Source organism: Daldinia childiae (genome assembly GCF_008694065.1).
Source record: "Daldinia childiae strain JS-1345 chromosome Unknown Scaffold19, whole genome shotgun sequence".
Lineage (NCBI taxonomy): Eukaryota > Fungi > Ascomycota > Sordariomycetes > Xylariales > Hypoxylaceae > Daldinia > Daldinia childiae.
The window spans coordinates 98109-111913 of record NW_022984660.1 but is presented as its reverse complement, the minus strand read 5'-3'; the positions used below and the strand labels follow the sequence as shown (position 1 = coordinate 111913).

Genomic DNA, 13805 nt, shown 5'->3' with positions numbered 1-13805 from the left:
CTAGACATACCTCCACGATTTGAATGGTCTGATATTAGCAAATGATATGTTTTTCGTATAGAAAGTAGTTTCCCCCACCTCGTCCGAGATCGCTGGTCCGTATATGCAAGCATAAAACTTATTCTGGAGTATTTGAGCCGAGGATGGGCAGTACTAAAACATTCAATAGCCAAGTATGTAGCGGGGTGATCGTGCTTCCTAATCATTATTCCTTTATACTCTAAGCATCAGTCGGTTGAAACTGATATTAATAACTGCTGCTGTTGACTGTCGCTAAACAGAGTGAAAGATGGGATCACCGGAGAGCTTGCTCGATGTATTGCGATCGTATAGTGCGGTGGATTGCGATACTTTTGATATCGAAGGTGAGTGATCAACCGACAGCTAGGGGTGAATTGTATGAGAAGGCAGCTGGAAGCTCACCAACATAGTGCCAAGGCAACTTGGTCCGTTCGTGGACTGTACGTCAAACCAGGTAAGCCAGCTTAAGATCAACCTCCTTACGAGACGCAAGGGGCTAAAAGTATACAAGGCAATCGCATACCACGAGTTGATACGTCTTAATGAAGGCGGAAAGCCTCTACACGCCGAGCTGATTCAAGATGCCATCGACTATGCGTCAGCGAAACGTTCGTTATACCCGGACGTGGGTGTATCAGAGCTAGCGGTAGAGACTATGATGGTGAAACTGGCTTTGAGAATAGTACCCTACTTGAAGGGATACTCTCATATACAGACAAATCCGAAGTACTCTTATAATAAGCAGAAGACAATTGAGAATGCGAAGCGTGTGTGATCGTCCTTAATGTGGTGGAGGTGATGTTGAACTGTGGCCGTCGAATCGCTAATGGAAACTATCATATCAGGCATCGTGGCGATATTTAAAGATCTGGACCCATCGTACGACGCCAAAAGGGTTTGCATTAAGATACCATCCACTTGGGAAGGGTTACAAGCATGTCGCGAATTGGAAAACCAAGGCATTTCTACATTAGCAACAACCATGTTTTGTCTTGAACAGGCTGCTCTAGCAGCTCATGTGGGTTGTACCTACATCGCACCGTACATCAACGAGCTGCGAGTGCATTTTGACGAGAAGTATATATTACCTGGCCATTGGGTACCGAGTGAGTGTAAAAGCTGACCTACGCGCGATATCTAGTTACGTCGACCAGCATAAAGCATTTGACTTCTGCGGCGCTGCTCAGCGATACTACGAGAAGATCGGGAGCAAGACCCAGGTTCTACCCGCTAGTTTGACATCTATCCAAGAAGTCATGAAGCTTGCGGGTGCTCACCATATCACCGTCGCGCCGCATCTGTTGACTAAGTTGGCGGAGACACCGGCTAACCCGTGGAAAGGTGAAACTGGGAGTGTTTTTAAGGGTAGAGCAGAGGAAGAGGCGGGCGATTATAACGATATAGTAGAGGACGAGAGTGCTTGGCGCTTAGCTTTTACTCGGAGCCATGAGGGTAAGGGTGAAGTCAAGATTATCCAAGCTATCAACATATTCTGTGAGAAGCAGGATGGCCTAGAAGGTCTAACACGACGATGAAGGTCTTCTATATGATATCTTAGATAGGTATCTAAGGAATTAGATATGTTGTACTAGGTGGCATCGACAACTAGAAACAGTGTTAATAGTCAAACGTCGTGGGTGAAGATAATGAGATGATAGGTTTTATTTTCGATCTGGTAAAACTGTACACCAACAAAGATTAACTACCTGTTAGGAGATACATACCTAGGTCTTGTTTGTGACACGGGCCACCTATGATTTAATCCCTGTTATCTTGCCGCGGCATTCTTCCGAGACATTCCACGGATCTACATATGATCCACGTTAGTACCACAGCTATTAAATGATACATATCTAGATACACAAACGCGCAACTCCGTCCCGTGTTACGCCTTTGCGTTACACTCATGTCTAAGTAGGTTAGGAGGTCGAACTTGAAGAATGCAATACTTATCTGTCAATCTCACGCGGGTAAAATATGAAAATATATATAACTACGAAAATATATGGAAAAGATTCCGGTGGCCTTTTCGAAAGTATAGAGTCTTTAGTAGTTAGTTACCATAATAGTTACTAAGGATGGATGGTCAAGCTGTACCTGAGTAAACTAACTGCTTTTTTGGCTTGCACAATGTCCATGGCCCAGATACGTGAATCGGGAGAGGTTGATAAGGAACTCGTTCCTCATTGGATTCAGGGATAATATTCCAGGATAGCTTTCCAGGATGACCGGGAAGCTAGCTATCTTGCATCTTGGAGCTTTCTTATCTGACATTATTCCGTATTACCATAATACTCTAGGTATATATACCTATATATATATCTACGGTGTGATATGGTTACCTCGAGTAATTCACGTGCAGTTAGTTACCTAAAATAAGTTTACTTTCGACGGAGCTGCTGGTTTGCGTCTTCTGCTTCAAGAGCCGATTGCCATCTTGAAAACATTAAAGTCTGGCAATATGGCTATTCTCTCAAGGAAGCTGTCAGCTGCTAAACTCAAGAGGAGGTTTACCTCCCTCCACTCTTGGGAACTTCCTAAGCAGACTGGAGCGCTGGCCCCATCGCACATATGGACGAATCGAGATATGGGTAGAGTTGTCTGTCCGGAATAATCCGTGTTAAATACTAACGCGGGCTGATTAGACCCGACGCCCATCGAGGACCAGACGTGGAATGTGTGGACAATTTTGGCCTACTGGGCTACCGACACGATTAATTTGGCTACATGGCAGACGGCCTCTGCAATTCTCGCGGTTGGTCTAAGTTGGCGTGAAGCTATTCCCATCATGATAGTAGGAACCTTCTGCGTCGCCGTGCCTCTTGTGCTTAACGGTGCCATTGGCGCTAAACTTCACGTGCCTTTCTCTGTGATTGCGACTAGTAGCTTCGGTTACTACCTAAGATACTTCTGCATCGTTAGTCGGGCTATTCTAGCTATGTTCTGGTTGGGTATACAGGTAAATAAGCTAGAGAGGATGTTTCTCGACTGGAATGCATCATAGGTTAACGTGAACATTTAGGGCGCAAACGGAGCTCAATGCATCACGATCATGCTGCGTGCCTGGGCGCCGTCGTACAACGACATTCCGAACCAATTATCCCAGTCTGCCGGCATCACGACGCAAGGGATGCTTTCTTACTTCCTCTTCTGGATAATTCAACTACCGCTACTCCTTATCCACCCCACTAAGCTACGTCCTCTGTTCTGGGTCAAACTATTCGCTGCCCCGGTAGCTGCTATTGCAACGATGGGATGGTGTATTAAGAGGGCTGGAGGGGGTGGTGACATCTTTGCCTTGCGAGCGACAGCTAGCGACCAACAATATGTCTGGCTATGGCTAACTTGCATGTCGAGCGTGGCAGGTCAATGGAGCACCTTGGCTGTAAACATACCTGATTTCACTCGCTATGCAAAGTCGGCTAAAGGTCAATACATCCAACTCCCAGCGATGCCCATTATATTTACTTTGTGTGGCGTTCTGGGTATTGTAACAACATCCGCGAGCAAAGTATTTAGCGGAGAGTACCTCTGGAACCCCTTGGATATCATAGCTATTTGGCTCGACTATGGCTCTGGTGGACGATGTGCTGCCTTCTTTGCCGCCCTCGCGTGGTATATTGCACAGGTACGTTACAACAGCTTCAGGTTATAGTTCATAAGGGGCTTTTCGTAATAAAGTGACGTGTAATAGGTTGGAACAAACATCACCGCGAATTCGATCTCGGCAGCCAACGACTTAACCGTTCTTTTACCTCGCTGGATTAATATCAGGCGAGGCTGTATTATCGCTGCGCTTGTCGGTGGTTGGGTCCTGGTGCCATGGAAGATCCTGAGCTCTGCGGAAACCTTCCTCGCCTTTATGAGTGGGTATGCCGTCTTCCTTGGGCCGATAGCTGGCATCATGGCATCTGATTACTGGCTTGTCAAGAAGAGGCAGATTGACATACCGAGCCTGTACGATCCGGATGGTCGTTATCGCTATGTTGGTGGATGTAACTGGCGCGCAGCGGTCGCCTTCTTCGTACCCGTTGCGCCTCTTCTACCTGGCCTAGGCCTTAGCATTAGCGGTCCCCAAGTTGTTCATATTAACGACGGCGTTGCTAACCTCTATACCCTTAACTTCTTGTTCGGATTCGTAACTTCGGTCGTTCTTTACACCGCACTAAGTTACGCTATACCAGCAAAGGAGACATTACTAAAGGATATGATCTGGGATCTAGACGACACCATTATTGAGGCTCAGGCTCGGGATGATGCGGGAGCTGAGAAGGGTTTGGGTACCGCTTCATCCGAGAAGATTAAGGCGTCTAGTGCAACTCTCCTGTAAAAGTGTTGAGTTCGTTATATGTGGGTATAGACATATGACCGATTATTTTGCATATTCGTCTCAATAAACCCCATTATCTAATATTTCCTAAGCGAGACGTCGCTAAATTTCGAAGGCATTCTATTATACGAGAGTAAGAGGATCCATCTTTCGAGTATCACCCCCCTTTTTCTTTCAACGCAAGATATACACAATTTTAGATATTACGTGTATGTTTAAAATTTCGGCGACAGCTAGCTAACCAGCCAACGACTTTTGTAGTGTTTTGTAAGCAGTATTTGAATCTCCCCGACGTGAGTCATGAGTACTCGAGTAGTTTTTATGCTGTTGACAAATGCGAAATTCCAAAGGGTACCCAGAACTAATTGAAGGGGGAGGGGTGTCCAATGACCTCTTATTTCCGAATCAGATTGGCATAGTGGACGGATGTATGCTGACGGGATACGCTCTTATCCCCGATGCTCGAGGAACAATATTTTGTAGGTATATGTAATACATCATAGCGGCTCTAATGACACGATTTTAGGAGGTCCATTTTGCAGATCATAGGCTCACGAACAGAGCGGAATCATCCACCCCCCGTTGATCTAGCAATTTTGATTGATAAGAAGATCTGGAGTTATTCCCGATCCTTAGGAGATGGGCACCGGCAATAACACTCAATACGAAATCTCACATCGGTAGCTACCAAAGTTGACGCAATACTGTCATCCTCGTCTCAATGCTACGCTACCTGTCTTGTACATAGCATCGCCTTTAACACTAAACGCGAGCTTTCAGCTTGCTTAATTTGATGTATTTTCCTTTATTATTCTCTTCGATCCTCTCCAACTATCTACCAATATGTCTTATTCACATACTTCGCGCCTCAGATATCAAAGAGTAGAATTAGGAATAAACTAATATGGGACGGCTTATTCGTGTCCTATCGCGGGCTACGGCAAAGCCATATAAAACTGCTGAGCTGGAATTCGAAGAACGCCCGTACCTAAATGATGATGGGCATATCGATTTTAAACCCGACGATATTGAGAACCCGCATAACTGGTCTACCCCTAGGCGCTGGTACGTGACAATATGCTCGGTTTTACTCGTTGTGAATGCTACCTTCGCATCGTCGGCCCCTTCTGGTTGCTTTGGTGTAAGTCTTGCTTTCTTGAAGTCAGTTTTATAGTACGGTATCAGCATAACTGACGAAATGTACTGCAGAGCATATCTGAAGAGTTTAATATTTCGGAAGAAGCGGCTGGACTCACTATAACCCTTTTCCTCTTAGGTTATTGCGCAGGTCCTCTCGTCTTTGCTCCCCTATCGGAGGTATGAAATCCCAAGATATTAGCCCGAAGAGTGAATAGAGGGCTAAATGAAGTGATTTAAATAGTTCTACGGAAGAAGATGGATTTTCTATAGTACCTTCTTGCTGTACATCGCATTCAATTTCCTCTGTGCTTTCGCGCCAAACTTCGGGAGCTTGCTCGTTGGCAGATTTTTAACAGGCACGTTCGTGAGCGCTCCGCTTAGCAATAGCCCGGGTGTGCTTGCGGACCTATGGGGTCCTGTTGAGCGCGGATTTACGATGGCTGTTTTCTCATGCAGTATGTAACGTTCAAATACCTTCTCCTTTCTAACATGATTCAGAAGTTCTTGCTTTCAAGCTACGGTTAAAATTCCTAAATGTCGTAGCTAACGGCTAATGTTACCATAGTGGTTTGGGTAGGGCCAGCTCTTGGGCCAGTTGTCGGAGGGTTTCTTGAGCTTACGAAGAACTGGAGATGGAGTTTTTATGTTTTGTTATGGCTCGGCGGCGCTACAGCGATACCTATGTTTACCATTCCTGAGACTTTTGGCCCTATGATATTGGTCCATCGAGCTCGTCGCATAAGGAAGGCTAAGATCTTGGGTTACGAAAATGTCAAGGCTCCGGTTGAAGAAAGCGACCGCTCATTATTAGGGATCTACCGCGTGGCTCTCACGAGGCCGTGGATTATCCTTTTTGATCCCATCTCCTTCCTATGTGCTGTATACATGTCTGTCGTGTACATGCTGCTCTACATGCTATTCACCATATACCCAATAGTCTTCCAGCAGAAACGAGGGTGGAATGCTGGGGTTGGCGAGCTCCCCTTGATTGGAACCGTGGTCGGGTCCTTCATCGGGGCTATCATCGTCTTCTTCGATTCTAAGCATAAGACTAAAAAGATGCAGAACGGGATACCCCTAAAACCTGAGGACAGGTTAACTCTAGCTCTCATTGGCGGCGTTCTTTTTCCGGCCACCATGTTTTGGTTCGCATGGACCGCAGAGTTTAAGTAAGGCAAACTACCTACACATGATTAATACTAGAGCAAGACTAACCAAATTTGCAGTTCTATTCATTGGATAGTCCCAACGATAGCTGGTGTATTCTTGGCGACCTCGCTCATGCTTATATTTGTCGGGTATTTGAATTATCTGGTTGACACCTACTTGATGTATGCCGCGTCGGCTATTGCTGTAAATACTGTTTGTCGCTCAGCTTGCGGTGCTGCGGCGCCATTGTTCACCAACTATATGTTCGAAGCGCTCGGCGTTGGAGGTGGAGGATCCTTAATCGGTGGTGTCGCGACATTGTTAGCAGTGATTCCATTCGCCTTCTATAAGTATGGCGAACGTATCCGTGCCCGCTCGAGGTTCGCACCCACCGGCCCCAAGAAGCCCGACGACGAGGAGGCGCAGCAAACTAAAGGGGATAGGTCCGTAGCACCCAGTACAGACCTCTCGCCGCAGTTATTAGAATCGTCTAGTACGATGACCGATGAGGAGGTGCATGAGACAGAGGTCGAGAAAAAGGAAAGTCGTGACGATGTCCAGAATGCGCTGGGAGAGCCCGAGAGATGAGAATAAAGAGTTTAGACGGCAATAGATCACTTATATTTATTTACCTTTTATTAAAATAGCGTTCTAGAATCTGGTATAGTGCCATGGATAGTTACCTTAAAGAAAAGTATGGGTTTAATCTGCATGCGCCTAAAGCCTTGCTTGTTTGGTAGCATAGGCGTTCTCTACCCCTTACGGGATTCCTGGAATTATAATCATAAATCATAGTATAGTCAACATCATGTAACTTCTACGTATGAATGAGATGGACGGGATCGACAATGCTTCCTTTCAAAGAGATTGTTTAAAGGAACGGGCCCGTCGTATATTGTGTGGTTTTTTAGCGCATACGAATGCCACTATGATTATATCGGTACCTTAAAATATTATCATAAGGGTACGTATTGAATAGTATAGTATAAGGTAGGCCCAAAATGCCGAGCCTTACTTTGTATACTGGCTGGAAATTTGCCGCAATTTGCATATAACATTAGGCTCGGTCACCCAAGATTATGTGTTGCCTAGTTCCTACTATTTGTCGACCTCCTGCTTGTCCTTCCTCGAAATATAAAACTATTTATATTATTGGAGTTTTATGAGCCATACAATAGGGTATTTAGAATAATCTTATGGTTGAGTTTGCTTAATGTTAACACTACGACACCGTTCCATAAATCCCGATATCACAACATTTGACAGTTGTATTATAGTCTAGCCTATAAAGCCTCCCAAGTTCTAGAATTTCCCAACATTTTGTAAAGCAAATACTGGGGCCAGTCGCTCATTGTAATTATTATAAACAACCTATGTTACGGTAATTTATGTACGAGACTTCCGTAAGAATTTTTGTTCCCTGAATTTCCTACGTGCTGTGGAGCTATCGGAGATACTTCTGCGCCCATGGAGATTCAATATTACTTGAATGGCTCCCGTAGAATATCTACAACTCTAGGCTATCTGCATGTAACCCTACGTCTACTGACGCACCTAGGTGTTCTTTGATAAATAAATACCTGAATTGCTACCAAATGTAAACTATGGATCCATCATGCTACAGGAGTTATAGTATCTATAAATCATTACACAAGCGATCAAAACTCATTATACGGGAGGAGTTACCTCTTCGAACCTTTAGCCTACCCACCATGCCAACTCACACCCGTCTTTTCCCTCTGAATGAGCGAGGACTTGTTGATAGTACCACTCAACCGTTTTTCTTCGCCAATAAGATTGATGTGAAGCACACCTGGAGTATGAAAATCACCTATGCTTACTATGCCTAAGTTGCATTGCGTGAATGAGGCCATATAGTGGATAGAGTCGCAACATGATTGTGCAGAGTCGCTACAACGCAGTTGGAACTACTAAATGGGGTCTTATTAATGCTACCTAGAATGATACCCGACATATCCTCCACTATTCTTATCTGAACCCTTTTGGAGACTATAGTCGGTATATTAAATAGGTATGCTCCAATCTCGAAGGCTATGAAGTTTATGTCTTCTTGAAGACGCCAGTGGCCCGAGTAAGTGGCCTCGTCTGAGTCCTACGAACCTACGAAGAGCTAAGCAAAACAGCGGTGCTATTCTGTCTAAAATGGCAGCTAGTAATGAGCCCGCGGATCCCCTCGCAAAAGGTATATTCGCGACGGCGAAGCAATCTTGGGGCGATCTCTTCCGATGGAAACAAAGGGTCATTGTTACGAACGAGCTGGGCGAATCTCACACGGAATGGCAGTCCCCTGAGAAGCTTAGAAATCCAATCTCACTTTTGATGCTTTTAAGCGCGAGAAATTGGATCTACTTTCTTGTAGGTCTATTCGCGTGGACTGCTGATGCCTTCGACTTCCACGCCTTGGCGATCCAAACCGTCAAGTTATCGCACTACTACGAGCGTAGCAAGACTGACATCACTACCGCTATCACCTTGACACTTCTTTTGAGATCTGTCGGTGCTGCCGTATTTGGTCTCCTCGGCGATCGGTTCGGTCGAAAATGGCCAATGGTCGGCAACTTGATTTTTCTCGGTAAGATTCTAACCCCTTAATCAAATCCGAGGGGCTAACACTTTTATTAACTAGGTCTCTTGCAAATTGCGACTATCTACAGCGCCACGTTTCAGCAGTTCCTTGCTGTGAGATCTCTTTTCGGCTTATTTATGGGGGGAGTGTATGGCAACGCCGTGGCCATGGCTCTTGAGAACTGCCCGTATGATATAGGACTTTTCTCATCTCCAGGTATATAATGCTAACATGCCATCTAATAGGACAGAATCTCGTGGTCTAATGAGTGGTATTCTGCAACAAGGCTACGCTCTTGGGTATGTTCTTGCTGCGTGCGCGAGTCTAGGTGTTGGCGCTGGCACGGATACCTGGAAGACCGTTTTTTGGATTGCGTCTGGTCTTTCTATCGGCGCTGGCCTCCTGCGCTGTTTATTCCCGGAATCCAACCAGTTTATAGAGGCCAAGGCTACCGGTCATCACATTTCAGCCGGCGACTTCTGGAAGGAAACCAAATCGATGCTCGCTAAGGAGTGGCGTATGTGCGTATACTGCATTTTTTTGATGACGTGGTTTAATTACTACGCACATACTAGTCAGGATAGCTATACGACTTTCATGCTAGAGTCGAAGGAGCTTCCTAACGATGCTGCTACGCGTGCTAGCATCCTTATGAACACGGGGGCTTGTGTTGGCGGCACAATTATCGGCTACCTCTCTCAATTTATCGGCCGTCGTAGAGCCATCGTTGGTGCCGCGCTTATCAGCTGCTGTCTTGTTCCGGCCTGGATCCTACCCTCAGAAGAATCAGGACTTTCTGCTTCTGGATTCGCGATTCAGTTCTTTGTACAAGGGGCCTGGGGCGTAGTCCCTATTCACCTCAACGAATTGTCACCGCCTGCTTACCGATCTACCTTTCCAGGCCTCGCGTATCAGTTAGGCAACTTGGTGTCTTCGCCAGCAGCCCAGATAGTTAATGCTATTGCCGAGAACAATTTTGTTACCAGCAAAAGCGGAAAGTTAGTCGATGGGTACGGCCCAACTATGGGAATTGCACTCGCAATCGTCGCCGTCGGCATTGCAGTAACAGCTGCGCTAGGTCCCGAGAAGCGTGGAAGATCTTTTGAGCACGCTGGGCCTGCTGGCGCAAACATCTACATTGATAATGAGAAGACTGTCGATGCTGGATCCATCACGGATTCTACTAAAATTAACGACGCAGAGAAAATCGAAGTCTAAGTAGAGCTAGTACTGCTTGAAATAAGTTAAGGGGGATTTGGTTCTCTAATACTATACATATATCCCAGGTTGCGAACAGATTATTTCTATAAGTACTACAATATAAACTTCTTAGACACAGATAAAGTTCTCCTTTCCGCATGAATTGTACCTATTTTATATCTACCTGTCTCTTCAACTACCCGTTGAATAGGAGATAATACAACGTGATTCTGATTTTAGTAGATCGTGTTAATATTAGAAGCCTTAAGTGATACTACTTGCTCTTTGGTCATAGGTACGGTGTAGTTGATTTATTTAGCTGAATTAGTTCCGTTATTAAATCAATCTGTAAAATCGGGAGAAATATCAAGAGTCAGAGTATTGGAATACACGATGTATTTGTACCTCTTTATGTACTTCTTACTTTATGCATGCAACTCGTGATAAATGCTCTCTCTTTATCTGATATTTATCTAATCCTAGCTCAACAGCATACAGGAGGAAGGAGCCTGATACCTACGGGGGGTGGTACATGTCGTAGTTACTCCTAATTAGCGCTATTCGTAACGTTATTTGTCTTTAGTACTTGAAACATTACTAAGGCATTGACCTATATGATATGTAAGGCAGGTGCACTTATGAACATATGTATCGCCTTAAGCTTCTGCCGTATTGCCGTATGTTACAACATAGCATTAGCCCGTAAGTCACAATCGGAATCACTTCGTCTATCACCGCCCTTAAATATTGCCGCCTACGAATTTTTAATCATCATTCCGCAAACTACTAAACTTTTTACACTTTACACTTTTTAATTCTTTCATGCGACAATACTCCCGATGCTGTGAGTTAATGTATGTTCTGCCTTATCGAAGGCATTCGAATTTCTTCGCACATCTCTTTGTCCTTGATGCGTAATGTTTTTTGATTGCTTCGTGCAAACCCCGTCACTTATCCTCTTGGTTTCACGCATCTTCATAATCACAATACCTCTAATCTACAAGAAGCGTGCTGCTTAGGTATTTGTTTCGTCGCAATTGCCTTCTGCTCTTTCCCTTTTGATATCCACCACGCCGCCCATTCCCCGCTCGAGTATTCCTGCCAACAGCATAAGCCACAATTTCTCTATAGTGGACCAACTATCTAGAGCTTTCCTGTCGACTTCTGGTCGCATACACACCTAAATTGCAACAAATCATACCCTAGAAAAGACCAACCGCTATTCAAGTATTCCAGACATGGATTCCCAGGGAGATACAGCCCACGACGGCAGCAAGTATACATGTATGCCTTCTTCACTCAACTGCTTTTGTTATATCATATACTAACCTACCATTAGCCAAGTTCTTCCCCCCGAGCCCTGGTTAGTAGTCCCTCAACACATCTAGATAATCTTCCCTCAACCATACTCACACTTATAGCTGTTCTTAACCTCGCCAACCACGCCAACCGAGAGCCTCTCATGCAGTTGGTTCAGCAGACAATCCTGTACCACGTGCGCAATGGTAATCCGCTGGTTCGGCTGTGGAAGGACGCTTATGATGCTGGATATATCCAAGGCACGGCTGCTCCGTATTCTCAGTACTTGTTAGCCGTGAGAAAGATGACTGGCAGTGAGTGTAAACACGTGTATGAAATGCCATCTAGTTATGCCTACTAACATCATAAGGAATGCTTAACAGCGAGTTCAACCAGGAAAAGACTAAGACTGCAGTGCAGGTTCAATCTGAGATTCTCAAGGCTCTTGCCAAAGAAATCTCCTATGCCGGCACCCAGACTGTAGCCAAAGTTAAGATGGAGTCTCCGACCCCGGTCAAGCTCGTTCAAGCTAGATTCAGCCCCCTTGCCCCTGAATTTTCACCGGAGAAGTCTACCGCGAAGTCTACCTCAGAAGAGGAACAGCACCCTGCCGAATATAAGCCTAATGACGCCCGACTTGCAAGCTTTGAAGAACGATGCAAGAAACGTGGACTACGAATCGCGTCGGCAAAGTAGAGATGTTATAGTCACGTCGTTATGTCCTGAATAAACAACGGCAATGTGGAGGTTGACTACTTGGAGATGAATATGATGTGCTTATTGCTGTTAGCCCTTTGAAACTAGTTGCAGTTGTAGATAACTACTACCTAGGTAATGAAGTTGTCCTTGCCCTTTATATCTCTCCTGTTTTTAAACCAGCTTCGTTGCAACAAGGTGTGAGTATTTTATTCGCACGACTTTATTTGAGAGTCCATTAAACCTATCATATCAACATGGCATTAATCCAACGCCTCATCCTAACACATATTGGCATCCTAACATATATCGGGGTAGTCCACAGACCAGCAATGTCTAGGAGTATTTCTTTTTATATGCAAGTCCAAAAGAAGTAAAACCAAACGACAACCATAGTTACGCAAGATATGTCCCACTAGCCTTCTAGGTTTTATTATGGCTGCTCTGATGGAATGAATCGGCTAGGTGATTAGTATGATAATATAAAACACTACATACCTACATATACACAGAGCAGGAAGCGTTTGAGGTTTCTCTACGTTCAAGATCCAGAGGAGCGTCAGAGATACCTCTATGTAGTACGCAGTCGATAAGCCAATAGAGACATGTCTCGTTAGAAGCGGCCTAACCGGTCTTGTTTAATGCGGGTTCCCGAGTACATGCGCGTAATTTTATGGATGCCGAAAGACGGCGAGCAAACAGAAAAGTATTGAAACCCAGTTGAAGAGAATCTGTTCAAAGTTCTGTAAGGAGGTCAGGGATGCACCAAAAGAACCTTACATGTTTAAGGTGGTCGGAGGAGCTATACTTTACTTGACCCTTAACAATATTAGTGTCAAGTGTAAGCCGGGTACCTGATAAGATGGAGGTTGGATAGGAGGCTTAACAGAGAGTTATATGATTGTAAAACAGAAGGTAGTACGTTGAGCTACCTAGGAAATTGTTTTAACTTCGACCCTAGCTAGACGCTAAATTAGCTCTGCATACCTAAACCTGGCGTAAACCTGGCGTGCGATATGTTGCCGCTGTGGATCTGCATAGGGGTATTATGTACATAGGTACCTAAGGTAGATACGTACTTCTCTTAGGTACCTACCTCTACTACATGTAGGTACCTAAGCATATTTCATTGCAACATAATCTACTTCCAACTAAAACACCACGATAATATACCGACTACCTTACCTAATGCATATTATGTACGTGTGACAACTACATAGTCATACTTACCTAGGTAGCATATCGTTTGGTTCCGTGTTACGATGTTATTATTGTACGAATTTGTATTGTCAACGCCAAACATCAGCTTTCGAGAAAAAAAAAAATGCCAAGCCATAAACTTCGATATGACTGCAGCTATGGACCCAGGCGTAAGGCACCCTA

The 13805-nt window shown here is 44.8% G+C and overlaps 5 protein-coding genes across 5 annotated transcripts; all 5 read left to right on the top strand.

Annotated features, from left to right (window-relative positions):
* Positions 1–289: 289 nt before the first annotated feature.
* On the top strand, positions 290–1556 carry GL218_09392 (Transaldolase; the record flags this gene model as incomplete). Its single annotated transcript, XM_033586225.1, has 4 exons — positions 290–365; positions 432–788; positions 867–1098; positions 1163–1556. The coding sequence occupies 4 exons, from the start codon at positions 290–292 to the stop codon at positions 1554–1556; spliced, it is 1059 nt and encodes a 352-aa protein (XP_033439700.1).
* A 926-nt stretch (positions 1557–2482) lies between these two features.
* Positions 2483–4351, top strand: GL218_09391 (uncharacterized protein; the record flags this gene model as incomplete). The annotated part of the gene is made up of 4 exons (XM_033586224.1): positions 2483–2612; positions 2667–2980; positions 3044–3649; positions 3716–4351. The coding sequence occupies 4 exons, from the start codon at positions 2483–2485 to the stop codon at positions 4349–4351; spliced, it is 1686 nt and encodes a 561-aa protein (XP_033439701.1).
* Positions 4352–5255: 904 nt separating this feature from the next.
* Positions 5256–7228, top strand: GL218_09390 (putative transporter C36.02c; the record flags this gene model as incomplete). The annotated part of the gene is made up of 5 exons (XM_033586223.1): positions 5256–5492; positions 5561–5668; positions 5733–5946; positions 6057–6660; positions 6718–7228. The coding sequence occupies 5 exons, from the start codon at positions 5256–5258 to the stop codon at positions 7226–7228; spliced, it is 1674 nt and encodes a 557-aa protein (XP_033439702.1).
* A 1575-nt stretch (positions 7229–8803) lies between these two features.
* Positions 8804–10445, top strand: GL218_09389 (Carboxylic acid transporter protein like protein; the record flags this gene model as incomplete). The annotated part of the gene is made up of 3 exons (XM_033586222.1): positions 8804–9233; positions 9288–9414; positions 9473–10445. 3 exons carry the CDS (start codon positions 8804–8806, stop codon positions 10443–10445), a joined length of 1530 nt encoding a protein of 509 aa, XP_033439635.1.
* Positions 10446–11665: 1220 nt separating this feature from the next.
* On the top strand, positions 11666–12422 carry GL218_09388 (uncharacterized protein; the record flags this gene model as incomplete). The annotated part of the gene is made up of 4 exons (XM_033586221.1): positions 11666–11711; positions 11767–11790; positions 11849–12040; positions 12097–12422. The coding sequence occupies 4 exons, from the start codon at positions 11666–11668 to the stop codon at positions 12420–12422; spliced, it is 588 nt and encodes a 195-aa protein (XP_033439634.1).
* Between the last annotated feature and the right edge of the window lie 1383 nt (positions 12423–13805).